Source organism: Perca flavescens, chromosome 2, assembly GCF_004354835.1.
Source record: "Perca flavescens isolate YP-PL-M2 chromosome 2, PFLA_1.0, whole genome shotgun sequence".
Classification (NCBI taxonomy): domain Eukaryota; kingdom Metazoa; phylum Chordata; class Actinopteri; order Perciformes; family Percidae; genus Perca; species Perca flavescens.
The window spans coordinates 22,800,020-22,821,303 of NC_041332.1; the positions used below are offsets into that span (position 1 = coordinate 22,800,020).

At 39.8% G+C, this 21,284-nt stretch overlaps 2 protein-coding genes across 2 annotated transcripts; one reads left to right on the forward strand and one right to left on the reverse strand.

Moving 5' to 3' along the window:
• The first annotated feature begins 14,917 nt into the window (after nt 1-14,917).
• LOC114562626 (uncharacterized) lies at nt 14,918-18,884 on the forward strand. The gene is made up of 11 exons (XM_028589155.1): nt 14,918-15,086; nt 15,278-15,516; nt 15,613-15,713; nt 15,838-16,013; nt 16,359-16,553; nt 16,871-16,957; nt 17,561-17,814; nt 17,895-18,020; nt 18,245-18,385; nt 18,546-18,654; nt 18,760-18,884. Exons 1-11 carry the CDS (start codon nt 14,930-14,932, stop codon nt 18,882-18,884), a joined length of 1,710 nt encoding a protein of 569 aa, XP_028444956.1. The 5' UTR covers nt 14,918-14,929.
• A 1,261-nt stretch (nt 18,885-20,145) lies between these two features.
• Nucleotides 20,146-21,010, reverse strand: LOC114562633 (uncharacterized). Its single transcript, XM_028589167.1, has 3 exons — nt 20,887-21,010; nt 20,544-20,792; nt 20,146-20,434 (listed from the first exon to the last, which is right to left on the reverse strand). Exons 1-3 carry the CDS (start codon nt 20,982-20,984, stop codon nt 20,146-20,148), a joined length of 636 nt encoding a protein of 211 aa, XP_028444968.1. The 5' UTR covers nt 20,985-21,010.
• Nucleotides 21,011-21,284: the final 274 nt, after the last annotated feature.

A 21,284-nucleotide genomic window follows, 5' to 3' on the forward strand; every position in this document is an offset into this window, starting at 1 on the left:
GAAAGCTATTTTTGACAGTTAACTGTGTGTTGGAAGTAATGATAATAATAATTGTTTATTCATATAGCACTTGATATTGTAATATTTATCAATCGATGTGTGGCCCCAGAGTCATTCAAAGATTTTAGCGTCTCTTCTGACCCTGGTTAAGGCAACAAAGAACTTTGGTAAAGGATAGGGAATGATCGTATAGTTTCGGTTACATGTTAATAAACCAGTTGTCTCGTAATTCATGTCACAAAATACTTTTTCTCTAAACATGACAATAGAACTGTTAATGATGCTGTAGAAACTACAGGTGGACATTGTATTGCAAATTTTGATATTTTGGTAGGAAACAAATACTTTGTAAGTGAACATTTGACTGATATGCTTAATATCAACAGTTTTGCATCTTGCCAAATATGTTAATTCACAACATTTCCTAATGTTATAATACAACCTAATAAAGGCATTAAGTTTCCTTCTGAATGTAATTACAGGTTCCAGATTAGTTTTATATAAGTGTACAGGAGACATGGTTGCTATAGAAATTCTTACAGAAAATAAACTATATAAGAACAGCTAAAAGCTGTAGAACATATCATTACAATATCCACTAGCAGGAGTGAATGAAACGTTAAGAATGAAAGGTATACCAGCGCCAAGCACTACTCCAGGGGGAAAGATAAAGAAAAGGGCTAAAAGCCACTCCTCTCCACACGACATCCCATCAAGGTCAATTTGTGACGCTTTCTCATCTCGCCTCAAGTGCACCGCATGCCTCATCTCGTGAATACACATTTTAACAACAGGGAATCGGTCTGTCAGTAAGACACAATCAGCCCTCATGGCCCGCCCGCTCGGCAGTCCGGAGAAGAGGACAGAACAGCTCTGCAGCAGCTACGTCACTGTGTAGCTGCAGACACATTAGACAAACTGCCCAAAAATCATTCCCACTTAGCTCCTTTCACACAGAGCCAATTTGAACAAACACGCACACACACACACACACACACACACACACACACACACACACACACACACACACACACACACACAAAGAGCCATAGAGCCATGACGTTATGATGCACGCAAGCATCTACACAAATATAAACACTTACTCACTCATACAGCTTACTCTCACGGCATGCCAAAACTGGGGTCACAGCCACTCGTGGCGAATGAGTGCCAAACAGACTTGAGCAGATGAAGAGATGGGGGGAGCCCAAACACACTCTCCCTATCTCTCTCTCTCTATCAGTGCCTCCCTTTGTGTGTGCCCCCTCTGTTTGTCTCAGTGCTTCAGCCTAAACTGACGCTGTTTTTTACCCATTAGCCTTATTAATCTTTTTAATCAGCGGAGTGTTCACACTCGTGAGCATCGGGGTTAGCCGCATGCCGACCCAGTGGGGATTAACATTCAGCAGGTTATTCATGATGTCAACCACAGCCTCAGAAGCTAAACACTTCCCATTAAATACCAATAGGTGACTTGTTCTCAATTACTGACCAGTACAAGATGATAGCGACATTTCAGAAAGAAGCTCGGGCACACACAGATGCTCAAATGCTTTGCACGAGCATGCACACAGACAGACACACACACAATGTTAAGTGGAGCAGGTTAAATGAAGCGAGGGAGACGAGGAGGGACGAGTTAAATGAAGAGAAGAGGAGCTTTTCCCTTCACCTCATTCTAATCTGTTGTGATCGTGGCCATAGTCAGGTCTGTCCGTGGCCAGATGGCCCACACACACACACACACACACACACACACACACACACACACACACACACACACACACACACACACACACACACACACACACACACACACACAGAATCCCAAATTCTCACAGGAAAGCAATCTGAAATGCAGTAAATTTGCTTAACTTTACGCACCACATTACTGTTACACTAACAGAAAATTGATGGAAATAGAAAATAAATAAAATACTAGAAACGGCTAAAAGATATTCAAGAAGAGGGGAAATGAAAGATGAAAGAGGAGGAAAAAACTGAGAAAGGGCAGTATAAAGACAAAATAAGACTTCTCCTTTTTTATCTTGTCTTGCGTTGTTGCGGCGTGTGACTGTTTCGACCCTCTGGCGAAAGGGTTTGTGTTCAATCACACTTTCCTCTGAGACGGAAATTAGAGTGCTCTCTTTGGAGCCTCACGGCACACACATTCGCACATGGACTCACATGCATCCACACACACTGTGTTTGTCTTTCTGTGAATAACCATTGAATGCCTGCCTGCCTGGCTGGCTGGATGGCTAGCTGGATGCTCAGGGGCAAGTCTGACATGAATCCCGTCTGATGCCTGTTTTTGCACTCCGATGATTCAATTAGGAGAGAGGATGGCCCATGCACTGCAGGACTCACTGGTCAGAAGTTGTGCCAAAACCCCAGGCCATGGGGCAATAGTGAGAGGAGGGATACATTACATGATGTTACCTGCATGCGCTGACAGGAAGAGACAAGGCGTGACTTATGGGGCATCTTAGCCGGCTCAATGGCAATATGACCAGACCGACTCAGCAGGAAGGTGGCTTAGATCCACTAAATCATGGACACTCACACACATACACACTGAACCAATTTTGTATGCAAAAAATTGTGGGTGTGGTGGTTAAAAACAGTTTGCATATGTACAGTAGTTACAGTACACATTCAAATGCCTACAGCCTGCACCTATAGCTACAGACTCCCATTTTAGGGAAACTTGAATACATGAGTGGAGAAAAATAACAAATGCAGATGTGAATCATATGCTACGGCCCTGCAGTCACCACATCTCATCTCCATTAAACACCTGTGGAGGATTTAAACTGGCATTTAGACAGCACTCTCCACCACAATCAAAATGAGGGAATATCTTGCCAAGGAGCACTGAAGTTGTTTTGGCAGCTTGCAGCTGCCCAACAATTTAGTGAATTATGTAATTTCTTCCTTTAATTTGACACCCAGCGATATCCTTATAAGGCAAAGCAAGTTTGCTGGTATAGCACCTTTCAACAAGGTAATTCAAAGTGATGAACATTAGACATAAAATGACAAGTTATAAAATAAATACAAGACTATTAATTTGAAGTAAACGGACACATAGCACATCTCTGTTTAAAATGCTGCAGTATACAATTTTTTTTTTCTTCAGATTTCTTCATTGATAGAGAAAGAAGAGATAAAGACAGAAAATAGACTTGTTTACTGCCACTCCATTTATATACCGGCCTGTTTTTCAAGTCTTCATTGAGGGACACCAAAACTCTTGTCCCCCATCCTCCAACCCCCTCCGTCTCATCCTTTACTAAACTACACTCCACATCCATTAAACACATATACATGTGCACACTATTCCTTTCAAGTGAAAGAGATGGGGATAATGTGCAACAAAGGTGCGAATTGGATTGGTCTTGGATTTTGCAATGTGGCAAGTGTCCACTATGCTACCATTTTACTATTGTTTTTATACATATTCATTCTCAACAAAACTAATAATGTCAGTCATTTGTTTATATTTATATGCTCAAATAAGCAAAGTCAGCCAAACTGACTTATACATTGTAATTAAATGCAGCTTGTATGTTGTCCACTCACACAAAGGGAAAGCACACAGCTCACGCAATGAAAAACAAGCACACACACAAGCAGATCACACATGGTCATCTCCATTGAAAGAGGGAAACGGAGAAAACTCACTCACCCATAAAAGATCTCGTACCCCCCCCCACCACCACCAGAAACACACACATGCAATGCCTTGCGTTTCTTGCCCTCCTTCTACTCCACTGCTCCCCTAATGCCATTCTTGACATGACACCAATGTTTTTTCCTCCTCATACACATTGAGGAGCAGTGAACATTATGTCCTCTTAACTAGGGCAAGCATAAGGCCAGTGTGGATGTTTTATGTTATGAGGATTTCATGTGTGTGTGTATGTGTGTGTGTGTGTGTGTGTGTGTGTTGTTCTTGGAATCTTTTAAAAGGGAGCACTATTGTTGGGGGGGAGATTGTGCCTCTGAAAGCAAAATTCACTCAGGAAGCATTTGTTCCGGGAGGAGATCAGTAAGGAGATGAGTTGTTTTTCATACCTACACACAAGCGTTCAAACACTCTGAACACACAAATACGCACACGCAAAGATGCACGGACTTGACGTCACAACACACACTCGCACACTTACAATCACCCCTCCTGAGGCAGAGAGAGGGGAGATGACTTGATGGAGGGTTGCAGGTAGTGGATGATATTAAGTGTGTCTTATATTTTCAGGGGGAGAAGAGAAGCAAAAAGCTTAGACTGAACCCTTTTCACAGTTGAAAACTACACAAGAGGCATGAAAAATAGATGAATGGGAAGCCTTCCTTCCTAATTCATGGGGAGATCAGTATAGAGAAAGACAACAGAGGGGTAATGACTGAAGATAGAGGTTAGCTATCCTTCTGAGTGGAAGGCAAAGTTCCCCCCTTAGGGCTTGCCCCCAAACATGACTGAAGCCACACACATACACACACACACACACACACACACACACACACACACACACACACACACACACACACACAATTTGAAATACTGCGATGCACACAGGCATTGTGAGAAAGCATTCATACTTACAGTTCACAGGTTCAACATGACCCCTTTAACATGTGAACTGATCACATATGTTGCTCTTTACAAGGTCAGGCACACAGTGTATACCTGCAGCCTTTATTTTAGCAGGGTATTCCCACTGAGGCAGGAAGAAAGCCAAGCTGAGAACACAGCAGGACATAATGCAAAGCCATACAATACGTCTAGAAAGAAGAGACAGAAATGCAGCGGTGATTAAAGCAAGGAAGAGCGAGCATGTGAAAGACATAGTTAGAGAGAGCGAGAGGGAGATGGGGGGTAGTGCAATCTAAATGCCATACAGACAGAAACTAATTCAAAGCCTTAACAACTCCCAATAGAATCGTCTTTCATAGTTGTACCAAGTGCTTTGAACTCAGCGAGAAGAGCTCATTCTTTAAATCTGAAATCTTTCCGCAGGCTGTTCCTCACAGCGAGGGCAGACATTGAGATCGATTCCCAGTCCATATTTGTTGACAAAGCTTTTGGGACAGTCAGAAGAAGGGAATCTTGGGAACTCCTGCTGTAGCCACCTCTACAGTTCTCTGTAATGTAAATACATAAATAAGGGGAGAACAGACAGAATGGATTCATGAATAAATAATAGATACCATAGTGACTGAGCATTCACATTTTTCTTTTGTATTTTCGTTTAACAAATCTCAACACACTATATAATGAATATTATGCAGAGACACTGAGCAAAGCTTTGACCTCAACTTTATGAAATGAGGATTAGCCATATGGTTTTCTCTTTTGCGTTTTAATTACCAATGACATGACCTTTTTGACAGAATGTTTCTTATATCTTCTAAACAACTTGCAATTTAAAAGGGAAAACAATTCAAATAGATTAGTTGCACAGTCTAGATAAGACGGCTAAACTCTGGAGTCATAGACAAGCACTCAAACAACTTCTCTAATTCCAGTTTTCAAAACAATGAAAAACTGCAGTATTGACATATCAATGACTTTGCCTTCTCACAAAAACCCAAACATGAGTTTAAAAGCAGCCCTGACGAATGACTTTAGTTAGATTAGGCAAAGATCGTTGTTTGGGTTAAAGTAAGTTCTTTGTTAAGGTTAGGGAAACATTGTGGTTTCGGTTATTATACTATTTCATTGAGGTTGGGGGACCTTCATTGTCGGTTACAATAATAACCACGTGGTCAAAGTTATGGTCACACTTTGAAAAAAACTTTGACTTTTGGTTGTAAACGGTAAACGAACAGCAGTCGCCTGTGTTAAAGTCTGATGGTTTGTACATCAAATTCAATTCTTTTCACACCTGTATCTCATTTGTGTTATGCTTTGTGCTACTCGAGTGTCTGTGTCTGTATTTCACTTCAAAACTGTGATAAAAGCTTTCTGCCGAAACGCATTGATGTAGGTCATGTAATATTAAAGGCTTTTTATTATACTCAGGAGTCAGAGTGCTTTGGATCTTTTCCTCTTTTTTGCAATTGGTGTGGCCCTTGACTCCAAATACCTTTGTTCATTAGGTGTGATTTAAAAAAATTAAGTGAGGATTCAGTCAATCCTTTTCCTTTTTTTGAAAACTGTACTACATACTGTATATTTCTATATTAATGTATCTCTTTTGTTTGCAGGCACCCTTTATGTAGTCTATTGCAGGCACATATGAATGCTTTCTCACATTGCCTGTGTGCATCACTGTATTTCAAAGTGTGTGTGTGTGTGTGTGTGTGTGTGTGTGTGTGTGTGTGTGTGTGTGTGTGTGTGTGTGTGTGTGTGTGTGTGTGTGCTGTCTGCGTTTGCAGAGGTAAGTGTGTGTGTGTCATCTGGCCTGTGTTAGCACTTTGATGTGATCTGATCACTTGTGATCTGTGCTTTTGGGTCCTCGGTGGCCTGTGGGATAAAAACACCATGGTGTCATCATGTTTTAAATCTCTCTCTTCGGCTCTGCTAATTGGTAAGAGCCACAGGCCCGACTACAAGACAAACGCAGCGCCATCAGGCCAACAGGGACTCTGGTGTGTGCGTGATTGTAAGTGGGTGGCTGATTAGGTATTCAGGAGTGAATGTGTATGGGCGGATGTGTTCGCTGTGAGAATGATGATGACTTTTTCTAATATGAGACGTATGCACAATTATTTTGTACGTACCCGTAAGCCTTGTCATGTCTCTGGTTGTGGGCTATTATCTGTCATATCCTTTTACTGAGTATAATTTGTGATTTTTCTTTCTGGTCTGTTTGTATATAAGTGAACATGTTAGTACAACTGAATCTAGGGCTTGTGCTTTTGTCACATCCCAAGACTTTTTCTGTCTGCCCCCTGCTCAACCTTATCCACTCTACAACTCTTGACAGCATGCTCGAGGTGGACAAGGTCAAACCTCTCCGGTGTGTCTAAACAACAATTCATACTTTAAACGGTCCCCTCTGTGAGTCGTGCATTGTCCGCCAGCAGCCATCTTGTGCCCTGAGCCGCCAGTTTTTCTCTGACAAGTTCAATGGCTGCCTGGCTGTGGGTCATGCCTGAACACGTGGGGCTGTATCTTGTCAGGAACCTGATGGCTCTACACTAGGGCTGCTTATCTCACAGACAGCCTCACTGGCGGCACAGTGGCAGGTGAAAGAGAGGGAGAAAGGGGAGGGAGAAACAGGAAGGAATGGAGAGTGGAGAGGAGGGCATGGGATCGGGAGATGAGAAAAGTGGAGAGGTAGGGTATGAGAGAGTGAAGATAAAGGGAGGGGGGGACGACTAAAGAAAGAAGAGAGGAAAAGCAGGGCAAAGTTTGGAAGGGATAGTGAAGCCGAGGGAGAGATGAAGCAGGGGCAGAAAAGGGAGGATTTGAGCAGGACTAAATGAGTGATGAAAGGAGAGATTCAAGAAAGAAATGGGGGATTTAAGAGGATGGGATGAGGTGAAGTGGACAGAGAGAATGAAAGATGTGAGAGGGGAGAAGAGTGAATATGTTGGGAAAGGAGCGGGATAGTGGGGAGGAAATAAGGCCAATGAGAGAGGCAAAAGGTCAATGAATGCAAAGAGTGATGCCAATTCTTTAAGCTAAACTAGAAAAGGGTAACATGAAGGTGTTGGAAAAATGTTGATGACTCTGAACAAAAAAAATAATAGTAAAATGGGAGATCTTAACAGGAAATGCAGAGCAAAGGCAGATAAGAAAATGGAGAACAGACATGCTGATAAACCTCCTTTGGGCCTTGTGAGTGAAAGGATGGGTGTGAGAGGAGAGGGAAGGCAGCTGAAGAAGCAAGGCAGAGTTGAAGAAAGGTTAGCCACTTATGCATTCGGGCATCAGAGATACAAGCCCGATAGAGTGGAGAGATACAGATAGGTCAGAGGCAACTGTTACCACCACAGCTGATGCTCATTTCACTTTTGTTCTCTCCATTTAAAGAGAAAATTGCATTTTTTTTCAGGGTACAAGGTCAGTAACACCATGCTCACATTTGACAAAAACAGACTGTGTGGGTAAAACTATGTGAACAGTATATATATAGCGAATACACTATAATAGAACACTGGTGGACGAAACCACTGAAGCAAGCAATGAACTTTCAGATTGGTGTGTGCAGTACAGCTGTGTGTTCATAATAGACACATCTGCATGAACATCACAGGTGACCTTTTAAAGCCGGATGGTGTGACTTCTATATCCCCCCCCACACACACACACACACACACACACACTCTACCCTCTTCATCTTTCCGCTCTTTTCTATAATAGAGGCAATTACCTCTCTTTTTCTCATCCTATCTAGACCCTCCTCCCATTCTCTCTCTTTTCCCTTTCTCCTTTTCTCTATCACTTTATTTCTTAGTAGTCTCCTTTTCCTTCCACCACACACCTAAACTGTCAAATGCCCTCTTTTTTTTAAAGGAAAAAAAAAGTCTTATTTTCTTAAAAACTGACAGGGAGGTTCTGATGGTGATTTGGCAGCGTGTCATTGCTGGTAATGGCGTTGGAGTTCCCAGCTTCATTGGGCTACATTATAAAGTGTTTGATCTATTCGCACCCTTCTTAGCACTCTTCTCCTTTTTTTCACCGTAGAGATCTTTGACAGGCGTAAAAATGAGACGGAAGACTCTAAGAGACTTTTCAATCTCTTCTGAAAGGAAATTGGAGCACAGGGCGGGTGGGCTGGTGGGAATGGACAAAATCTCATATATTTCAGGAATTTTCATACGTTTTTTTTATGGTGGAATGGTAGTTTTAATATTTCTACTCCCCGATTGACGTATTATGGTTCTGGACTGCATTAGGGATTCTACACAGCTTCCCTTGTGCAAGGGATATCCCTCTCCAAAGCAGTGAATACATTTAGAACTGAAACCTATTTCTGTGTTAAAGTTGGGTTTGTGTGGAATGTGTGCCACACCAGAGTATCTGATCATGGTGCTTCCTTCCAGTAAAAGAGAAAATGATACAAGGCCAGTACAGCCGTTGTGGCTCTTGTGTCTTAGCTGAATGCATTGATTGTTAAGGTTGTTTTTGTCAGTGTGCAATGGAGTGCAGGGTGAGAAAACAAAGGCTGGAGAAAGTTTGATTGAGAGGGATCGACAGATAGGAAGAGGAGCTTTTCAGATGTGTTAACCTATCATGCTATAATGAATGCGTGCCATCTGTCTCCACACCTCCTATTAAAAACTCCTTCAGAGAATCCACGATCACATTACATACAGTATATTCACACTCACACCCTCTCCCAGCACTTCTAATTTCTGCGTGGGCAGCCACCTTTGACATCCTCAATCAAAGGACCTTCACACTTACGCAGGCAGACGCACAAGCCCATGCTGCTCACAGAGACACACATAAACATACACGAAGATGCACATGAACAAAATGTCAAGTAACATTATCAGAATAACATACATTTTATAAATTTCCACATTGTTGTGTAAAGACACAGGGCTGGTGAGAAATCATCTATAGTGTGTGTGTGTGTGTGTGTGTGTGTGTGTGTGTGTGTGTGTGTGTGTGTAGAGCTTTGTGTTGGATCAAGCTAATGAAGTTAAGAAGGATGTTTGAGAGAGTGTGGGTGGATGACAAATTTTATTTTACATTGTCTTGTGGTGACAAGGTACTAACAAGACCAACGACACTCAATAATGCCTCAGGAATTGTGTTTGCACGTTATGTGTCAGTATCAATGTGCGTGCGTGGGTGTCTCTGATGTGTGTGTGTGTGTGTGTGTTTCACTGTGTTGATGCTCAGCACCTCCCCCTCTTCATGCTCAGTGCCCTGTGTGTCAAGAATTAGTGGATACTCATAATTGCATGAAAACTAATTTCATCTCTGAAAACCCTGTTTAATGGCTGTGATTTTATTGCCTCATCCTCTGTGGCTATATATTACGTGAATTACTGTTCTTTATGGTTATAAGTACATGCAAAGAATTAAGCTTCTCAGTGGATAATAGATCCAGTTTGAATAACAGTGTCTTGTAATGCATTATAGCCTATCTCCCTTACAACAATAGGAGCTGCAAAACAACTTTTAAAACAGGACTTGGTTCATATCTGTAAGGCTGATTTAATGTCAGTGTGAGGCTGTTAACTACCATATGATTATCCCTATACAGTATGTCTTTTCTTATGAAGGACATGCAATTTAAACTTCAATCTATGATTAGACTACTGGATGGGGAAGTGGAACTGGACTTCAAATTCCTAACCCCATGCATAATTGACAGACGTATTTTCTTTCTAACCTCTAGTGGTATCTGGCCATGAGATAGTTTTGATTTTATGTGCCCATGGTTTGAGAGATTTCTGTGAGATTTCTGCTTCCACCCAGTTAAAGGTAAATTGAATTTTGTTTCAGAGCATTACAAAAATTACATTCGGATAAAAAAAAAAAAAGTAATCTCTTTTCAGAATCGGTGCCACGGTTACTCTAATCCTCACTGTGAAGAGTTTTTAAACTTTGTATTGAAGTTATACAAACCAAATGCCATGTCCTGCCATTTTATTGAGGTGGAGACTCAAATCTCTGAACAAATTATATTCATTTAATTTCTTTTTGTAACTTGGGTAAATTGAAACTTTAAGGTGGTACTTTCACCTTTCACAATGGGAAAACGTATCTAGTGTAAATGTCCATATAAACACACAACTCCAGAAGCATTATACTGTATATCAGTGTGCATCATAGAGCTCTCAGTTAACTTAAAAAGTGCCAGCAAGAAGCCACACATCCACAATGTGTTAAATTGATAACATTGACCACATAATATTGTCATATGGATGGTAATGCAAGTATATGAATGTTCAGCAGACCTCAGTATCACTGTGCAAACTGAGGGATGCAGAGACGTGGAGAGGTGCCCAGTGTGACTGATGTGTGGTGGGAGGGTGTGGGGGACACAGTAGGAGTTGTTTCATAAGGGGAAAAGAACTCAACCCTCTGAGGTCTGACGGCATTTTCACATATCTTCTTAAATTTACTTTTTTAGGGTATTTACATATAACTGATCCCCATGTGTTTCACATCAAAATGTATAGAACAAACTCAGCTTTCCGTATAGTGACGCTCACATTTCTTTTAGAGCAATGTGTAAAGAGATAATTTGGCACTAAAGCTGAAAAGTTAAAGTTGGCTTTTTGAAAGTCCTCAAATCTCTTTTGAAAACCAACCTTAACTTATGATGTGTTTTACGAATTGTTTCGGTGCTTGAAATTAATTTACCAAAGTCTTAGGTTATATACGATTTAAATAGTAAATTAATGTCTGAAATGAAATTTTGTAATATCGCTGTCCTTCGTCCTCAGAGGTTTAAGTAACCAGGATATTACTTGATCACGTCCCAATTTGCACCAGATAGACATTTGTGCAACAAACTGTCAGTACATAAACCTGTAGACAATATATTGTTGACTAGTCTGGATTAAATGTCATTACTGAACTAGCTACCATGTTCTAATTACAATTACGATTGCTGACACGCAAACAGTTTTTTTGTAATTATTATTGCTGCCCTGGAATTTTAGATACTCTGTTTTTTTGGTTTCAATGTTTTAATTTTCACAAGTAAATGACTATCTGCACATATATAAAACATAAATAAAGGATGTCCCTTCCCTTCCCTTCCCTTCCCTTCCCTCTCCTTTCAGAAAAGTTTTGTTCAAGTTACATGTTGGAATAGATACTGAGCCACATTTGAGTTGTGTTGACTTAATGTCTTGCCCCCTGCTGAGTGTGTGTGTGTGTGTGTGTGTGTGTGGACATGGTAAAGAAAACAGGGAAGAAGAATTTTGGAGAGAGACAGAAAGAGTTGATATTTGGTGTCTATAAGCTCTGACATCATCATATCCTGCTAGAATGCATTAAGCTCAGCACAGCCGATAATTAGTTCCGGACATGCATATTAAAATCACATATTTGCTTGGAAAAGACTGTCTCTTATCAAATATTATGTAGCGTGACAATATGATGTTGACCATTAGCACATGAATATAAGCTCATAAGTGTGGCCGAGTGTAAAACCAGGGCTCAGCAGTTTGAATGGAATTCATATGAAGATTAAAACACTTTAATATGTCTGTACTTTATAGGTGGTATATGTCTATCTGTCTTGCGTTACAAAACCACAGTAAATTTCGTATAAAGCCAGTATTACAAATTACAAACAACTACATACAGCTAAATGGGCTGTGAACAAGTTAAGCGGTTATCCCTATGCAGCCCAGCAGACGATAGACTCTTGGAGACAAGTAAGTCCCAAGCCATTTAGTTTGCTTGCAGTTCTCAAGAATCACAGACTTGGTTGTTGGCGCCAGCATCTGATGTGGTGCTACACACTATATTCTCTTTTTGCAAACTGAAGCTACCTTATGTAAATAACAAAAGCAGAAGCATAAACCTCAACAAATAAACTAAATGTAACACTGCTACTATCTCTACAAAGTGAGGAAAGGTAGTAGTAGTACACTGTAAAAATGTTTAAAAACTTACATTCTTTGGTATAAATTGTGCCAGAAATTCAAGATAGTTTCTTGCTTGAACATAGATGACAGTTTTGATAACTTCAAAATGTAATCTGTGATTCATTAGAAAGTGGGAAAGTTCTTTAGTTATGAAATGCAGGAAAACAATTTTCCCTCTAATTAACTCTTATCAGTTTCAATTGTGTAAGTTATCATTTTCATATGATGTTTCAAAAACATGAAAATTATGAAAAGCAAAGCACCCACGCATAGGTGCACATCCTCACACAACCACGGCCTTCGAATTTGTCACGACATCTGCTTACTCTGAAAGCAAATTGTCATGGGAGAATGTGAGATCAGAAGAAGAAAAAGCAATAATAAAATGTGTTGGTTCTTAAAAATGCATGTGTTTGTGCAAAATTGTATACTTGTATACTTGATATTAATGTTTAAGTCTGTGTGATAAACTCACTTAGAATCTGTCTCATTCCCAGCAGACACTGCTCCCTGTAGGGTTTTTCAGGGCTTGATTGTAATAGTCGGGTATTTTGGAAGCGAGGAACAAAAGGGGAGATTGTGACCGTATTTCATTTAGTGTGTGTGTGTGTGTGTGTGTGTGTGTGTGTGTGTGTGTGTGTGTGGGTGGGTGGGTATATTTACTGCATAAAAGCTTGTTTGCGCACATTTGCGAGTGCACCTTTGTGATTTCGATGTTTGTTTTGTTCATTATGGATAAAATATAAAAACACAAAGAAACAAAACAAAAAACTTCCATGCTTACTTTTGTATCACTATTGACGTTATGTTTTACGATAGCAGTTGACAGCACATTATTCCTTACATTCTGTACCTTTGCATTCCAAATGCTTTAGATCTAAAACAGATTTGTAATGGGGAATCTCAGACGGTATCAGCATTGAAAAAATGTGGCAGTGTTACCATTAAAAGAATTGCAGAAAGATAAAAAGAGTTAGTGTTGTGTAAAGTTTCTTTATGCAGACACTTCTGTGTACTGTCTCATGGAACCAGGAGCAAGGAAATATACATAATAATATTATGGGAATGCACTGACACAGCTAGAGAGACATTTCTGCAGCATTTCTTGCAATATTAAAAGTCTGGTAGAAATTAAATATCTACAAAGATTTGGGCCACCTTTATCTATTGTTACTTTGGCCACCAGGTGCTTATATAACCAGCCACTTGAGCTGTTTAATATCCTGCAATAATCACTATGATAAATTGTATTAAATGTAGCCAGTCATGCTGATGAGTATGGAGGACTAAAAGTGCCACAATTAAATAAATAAACACACCATTAAATAATTACTTAAATGTGTCATTAATTAATTAAAATTAGAATTAAATACATAAATGTGTTACTAAATGTGTCATTAATTAATTCAAATACCGATTCATTTTATGTAAAATACGTATATAATTATTTGTCACAATTAAATAAATAAATACACCATTAAATAATTACTAAAATGTGTCATTAATTAATTAAAATTAGAATTAAATACATTATTGTGTAATTAAATGTGTCATTAATTAATTCAAATACCGATTCATTTTATGTAAAATACATATATAATTATTTCACTATTTACATTTACATTTCATGATCCTGCGTTGCAGTGCTTCATGAATTACTTAAAACTGTCAAACTGACCCATCAAAAGTTGGTAGGCGGAACCTAACGCCTGATTGGTTACCCTGTGCATCAAGCCAAGATAAATCAATTCCAGATAATGGATTGATGCAGAGCTACTGAACACATTCCAATACACTGGGTGGCGCTATTCACCTCTACGTTGGTTTAGATACTCGGTTAAACAGAACTTTCATTGCAACGGCTAAAAAGCAAGGAGAAGACTCGGTCCTGCTAGCCCCAATGTTGAGAAGCCGTGTGAGGTGCAGGACAAAATGTCTAAAAGTTGCCCGGAGCTGCTAAGAGAAGCAGCGAATTTGATTGAGGAAGCTCTGAGCAGAAATCCAACGGCTCCCGCGGCACCGGTGGCTACGGCGGCTCCGGCAGCTCAGTCACCGCAGATACCGGCCGCTCAATCACGTACACCTGTCCAAGGTAAGCTAAGTAATTTCATGTTAGCTAGGTGTGCTACTAATTAATGATTCGGGACACACGTGTAGGTTAAATTAGATCGACTCGAACATGTATTTGTATGCGGTATTATGATGCTTCGTGCGTGACACGTTTATTGTTAATGGGGGGAGCATAAAACTAGTTCGCTAATCGGCTAAATGGTGTTAGCTGGCTTGAGCATCCCAAGATAGAAGTACAGGCTGTTTTAGCTGACTGGTGACCATTGAGCTGTGACGTTTTTCTGTGTTGCAGCGGAGGTAGCAAGGCTTCTTTGCGCCATATAACATTGGAGCCAGAAGGAATATGACAAGACGACCAGCACAAGTCCAAGTTAGCCGAAGAAGCTACACACACACTGTCTGTTGTTTGGCTGACCACAATGCGGATAAAATTCCAAGCGTACTGTTTAAAGCTGAACTTCTTACTTCAGGACTTGGAGAGCAAAAAGTAACCTTTTCAGGTCAGTGCGAAACTAGGCATTTACCAAAACTAAAAAAAGTTTGTACTGTCTGTGGCTTGTTGAAATTATTTGCATTTCTTTTTATAGTGACTCAAACTTAATTGATGTTCATAATGTGAATAATTATCACAGGCTTATTTGCTTAATTTAAGGTGAGGTGAGTTATGATTTTGTTTTGTTTTTTTCTCCAGGGAATGACCACGATCCCATGGTTATAACAAATAAACTAATGGAAGTGTTTCCGAAGCTCCAACAAGGGGGAGGCTTTGAATTTCTAAAACTTGTAGGATCTACTCGCAGTCGAAATCTTGCATTGCTTCAGTGTCCCAGCACTGGATACACCCTTTCCTATCTGAAAGATCCATCGACGATGATTGGACAGGCTACAATCTACATACGTCCACTTCAACAGGATCTACCCTTAGATTGTGTACATAAATTTACAGAGACTTAGTTTAATACATAATCAAAACAAAGATTACTGGTGACTTTTAATCCTTAATTAAAAGCCATTTGTTGTTGTTAGGAGAGCTCACGTCCTGCCTCTGGTCCAGTCATCCCCTGCATCAGTTGTCATAAGGAAGTTCCCTTTTCAGAGATGAAGCTGCACAGATTGAGCTGCAATGGGTATGTACTTCTTAAAGCAATGCAAGGGTAGCATATTCATTTTCTTTGGGAATATGTCTCTCTTAGAGTGTTGTGCACACAAATAAGCGACTATGACCATCATTTCAATTGTGTTAACTTCAAGGACACCCATGCAGGGATCAGAAAGAGAACAAGAGGGAGGCCAAAGTGAAGAAGATGATAGTGAGACAGCCCTAGTCAGTGACAGTGTTCCAGTGAGGCCTGAAACATCAGCTGAGAGTGCAGTAGTACCGGCAGTGATTGTCAACGAGGAGTTGGATCGCAAAGAAACAGACAGTGGTTTGTGTCATCACAATAGTGTTGCTATAAGATTGTGTGTAACTGAAAAGTTAATAGAAAGATGACACCTGTAGGATATAATTAGATAATACAGTTACAGACAATTAATAACATGCAACTGGGTTTTTCTATTTTTCTAATATTTAATTTTTGTTCAGAGTGCTGTTTTTATGTCAACTCAGCGTTGTGACAGGTTCTGAAGATGTTGGGTCTCACGTTTTGTCAGTGAAATTAACAAAATTTTCCTCCTGTTCTGTAGAGTGCGAGGATATCTGTATATGCAGGTAACATGCTAACTCACAAGATGTATCTCTGGAATAGATAACTTTATTGTTGTTTGTTTAGAATGGAAGCTTCTTAAAGAACCCACTCAAGCTGCCAAAGTTTTCAAAGAGAATCTGCTAAGGGAACATGCAACTGGGAAACCACTTAGAATGAAGATGGATGTAAGGGACTCTGAAGAGGACAGGGAACGGGAGCTTCTCTTATTCTATAAACAGCAGCAAGAATGGGCATGTCCACTTCATTGTACTCTGGTTGGTAAGTAATATAAAGTTTATAATATAAATACATCTGTACAGTTTATACCGCTCAAGTTCCTTATATGGAATTGTTAAATGGGAGAATGGAATGCACAAAATTATATAATTGATAAAAAAAATGTTATATGTATGTATGTGAATATTGTGCACAATATACTCTTATCTGGAATAATCAATATTAAGGATGCTGTTCTAGAATTACAGCCAATAGAATTTTGACTGTTTTTTCCCTTGCTTGTTAAATGTTACCTAATCCAGTTACCTGTATTAGTCCGCCTTTTTTTCCACTGTGTTATTATCAGTATTTTATTTCAGGTGATGTTGCTATCGGAGAGGGTGTGATGCGGTACTTTATGACAACAATCATATCCAAACTCCAGTTTGGATTCAGTCTAGATCTTGGTAAGTATTTTACTAATTTTTGAAGGTTAATCCATCTATAAATTGCAGGAATGTCTGTCTGTAGCGCATGTCTCTCAAACAGTTAGTCCGATGGATTTCAAACTTGACAGGTGTCTTGCTATGAGTAAGTGCAGTGCCAAGTTTGATGTTGTTTGGATAAACGCAAAAGATAGCGTTACATATATAGGTAAAAGAAGCACACATTGGCTTTTGCTGCTCTTGCCGCTTGCCATTCTCACACTGCATGCAACGCTGACTGAGCACCTGTTTGTGTCTTGACTCGCTCTACACCGCCTCTCTCTATGCGCGCACACACACGTACGTTCTGGTGGTTGAACGCAGATATGTGCTGTTGAGCGGAGGGCCGGTGGGCAATGTTTTGTGTCAGGTAAATCAGTAAGTTGGTAGTAGGGTATACGGGGGAGTTGCATTTGAAGTGGTTTGGGGTCCTTCTGTAAGTCATTTTGGAGTAGGCTACAATTTGGTTTAAGGGAATTCTACAAGCAGCAATACCACAGGCCAGGTTTTTTTTATTTTATTTTTTTTAATGTATTTTAAGAGGTTAATTGTGACATTATTCCCTGCTTTCTTGGTACTTTACAGGAGGAATGGGCCGAACACTGCTATTTGAGGGTGAACCTGACCATCTTGTTCCAGCAGCATCAGAGGCACTTACTGAAAGCAACCTCTTCCGTGTTGCAGGAAGGATGTTGGCCCACACCTTTCTGCATGACGGTCCCCATGTCACAGGACTAAGTCCTGCTGTAATTCATGTACTGTTCAATGGGGACCCTGAAATGGCAACTGTTGTTACAGAAGACTGTCCTGATCTGCACATCAGGAGCATCATAGAACTGGTATGTAACCTAAAAGAAACTTTGCCATGTAAAAAATATTGCTTGGGCAGATATAATAACTTGTATGGTCTTAATTCTAGCTTGAACATGAAGAACTTACACCGGAACAGAAGGACACAGTTTCAGATCTTTCCATGTCTTGGGATCTTCCGGCAGTCACCAAAACAAATCGGAGATGGCTACATAACAAACTTCTACTCCATGCAGTGAGTTCCAAGTGACAGAATTCATTGCTGTACTTGTTGAAATTATAGAATGTGTTGTGAACTCTGGCTTGTTATGTTAACACAAGAGTTTAAGTACTAGAGTTTTAATGGATTTTTATAAAGCACTTTATTGTGCTTTTATTAACATTTTCCCTACTGTGCCAACTTTTGTCAAATTTGGGTTAAGGATTTGGGCTGTAATATGGGTGGGGTCTGTCTCCTAGGTCGTTGGGAGGACCATGCGCCAAATTAAACAGTTGAGAAAGGGACTGAAAGATGTGATGGTATGGCCCCTGCTGACATCTAGGCCAGATGTTGTACCACTTCTTTTCCCCAAAATGGCTGACATGCAGTTCACACCCCAGGTAAGTCAGTAATTTAGTTATATTTGTGACTTAACTTGATGAATTTACGTGTATTTTCAATAACTGAGCTGGTTATTTTTCCATTTTCCAAGAATGTGATATGCATAGTCCTTCACCAAAATAAGTTCTCCCTTTTTAAAATTACAATTTGTTCTTTAAGATGCTCCTAGAAAAAATCACATGGCCAGTTGAGGACAGTGATGATGAAGACTTTGACTTAGACACCACCTGCCGCATCACTGGCTTTCTAAGGATGTTCATTGAAACGGGTATAAACCTTATTTTCTCTCTTTACAAATGCTTCTATGTCGCATGGATAGATATGATCAATTAAAGTTGAACTAAATGTCTTTAATCCATTTTATGACTTTTAGCTTCATCAGGTACCCTGGCCCAGCTGCTGACCTTCTGGGTTGGCTGGGAGATGCTTCCTCCTGAACTGAGAGTAGAGATTTCTGGGGAACCCTTCCCACGTCCTCCACATGCTTTGAAACCCTAAAGCTGCCAGCTCATTTCAAAATCTACATGGACTTTGAGAAAGCACTTGTTGCTGCCATAAAAAGTACTGGATTTGGGCTTGTTTAAGTTTTCAGACAGATGTCAATTAGGGCTGGGCAATATTTTAATGTATCTATCGTGATATAACACTAGATATCGTCTTAGATTTTGAAGAAGTGTAATATCGTTACATGGTAAGTTTGGTCTTTTCCTGGTTTCAAAGGCTGCATTACAGTAAAGTGATGTAATTTTCTGAATTTACCAGACTGTTCTAGCTGTTCTATTATTTGCCTTTAACCACTTAGTCATTATATCCACATTATGATGGTTATTTATCCGAAATCTAAATGTGGAAGATATTTTGTGAATGCACTAATTGTCAACCTTACAATATCGTTGCAATATCGACATCGAGGTGTTTGGTCAAAAAATTTCGTGATATTTGATTTTCACCATATTGCCCAGCCCTAATGTCACTGCATACACAGTTCAGATGAATTTACACAAGTTCAGGGTCTTTAAAAACATTAACACACTGTTGACCATATTTTTTTTTTATTCTACATATTTTTTCCATTTACTGAAATCAAACTGTTCTGCACCTTCAGTGCTAACAGTACAACATTCATGTTAGTCATTCTGTGGACCATAATGAGACAGGAAGCTTCAAAGAACCAGCTTTTTATTTTTCCTTTTTAAAAAGGAAAGTAAACTTTAATTTTTTCCTTGCTTGTTGTAACACAACAAATAAAAACATGGGTTGGACATCAGTCTAAGATTCTTGATAACACTTCCACAGTCTCTACATATAGTCTAAGTGCATCAGTAACAGAAACTCCTGGAGCTGGCAAAATTGCAACCTCTTCATCTGAGAGCTCACGGGCCAGCTGAACCTCGGGGACTGACACAGTGCCTCCATGAAGGCAGTGAGGTCCGTTCAATCGATCCCATATTCTTCAGGAACCTGAATGGATAACAAGCATAATCAATCTTGTACTTAAAACTAGTTTGACATGTCCTTACACAAGATTATTTTTGGTCAGTGAGAGATGAAATGTTACTTATTAAATTCAGTTTTGTAAAATAATACAGCTGTGCATAGTATGCACTGTAGAAACTACAGCTCACATGTTGATCTTTAAAAGCTCGGGAGATTTTAAAGAGACAATCTATAGTAAATGTTTCATTTAAAGTATCACATTTAGCACAATTTTTTTTTCTCCCATAATTCCTTTGGGGAAACAATTTTAAAAAAAAAGTGTTTAAAGTTGATTGTTAACCTCAGTAGGATCCTCCTCAGGGCCTTGCTCTCTGTAACTTCTCCAGAGATGTTGTGGTGACTGATTCCTTTCAGTTCTAAGACCGTGAAAGTTCCAAGCATCTCGAAAAGAGTCGAGGCTTTGCTGAATCAGTGGAAGGAAGATCCGGTGCAGAGCGAAAAGATGGACTTCATTGTCTGGATTCAATGTTCCCTGATCTTCCAATGAAGTGAAGATCTGATAGAAGAGGTCCAGGGCATGTTCATAAACATCTCTCCACATCCTCTCTATTCTGTGTTTAGGATAAAATTGACAAATTGTTAATTTATGTGACCTATACTAAAGTACATTCAACTAGTATGTTAGTTGTGGGAGCCTAGTTGCCAAACATATTTCTTTACCGCTGATTGTGGACACTTCTGCCTGTGATGTGTGAATTCCTGTCGGTACCTCTGCTTCTGATCATGAATTCTGCTACATCTGCATTCTCCCCCCCTTTATCAGACCGTACCCTTGATGGCAGCCCATACTGCTCAACAGCGGCGATAAAGCTCTGTAAAACCGTATGAGCTCTGTTATTGCCGGCCACAGTAAGGTAGACCACTAAACGACTGAATCCATCCACCCCACCGTGGACAACAAATCTCCACCTGTTGCAAACACATGAAAATATACAACTTTATTGTAAAACAATTGAATGAAACATCTAGAAAGATGCATTGTTTATCTGCTAATATCACTGACCTGATAAGCTTATGGTGGCCATCTATATGCCACAAAGAGTTTGGGCCAGGAACAAAATACTGCCGTCGCCTTAATACACGCAGCCTCAGACGTCTCATGTAGACTCCCTCTGCATCAACTCTGCGTAAAGACTCTTGCAGTCTTGAGACTGAGGGGAGGAAATTAAAATGAATAACCACACACTCACTGGCTACTTATTTTGAGGATATAGTGGTGTCATAATAAAATACATAATGTGTGTGAAACAGTCAACTATTACAGAACCACCACAGCCTCAAAAATGTACTGTACTGTCAGATATTGTCCCTATTAATTTTTTATATATATATATATATATATATATATATATATATATATATATATATATATATATAGATTCCACATGCTCGAACAGACAT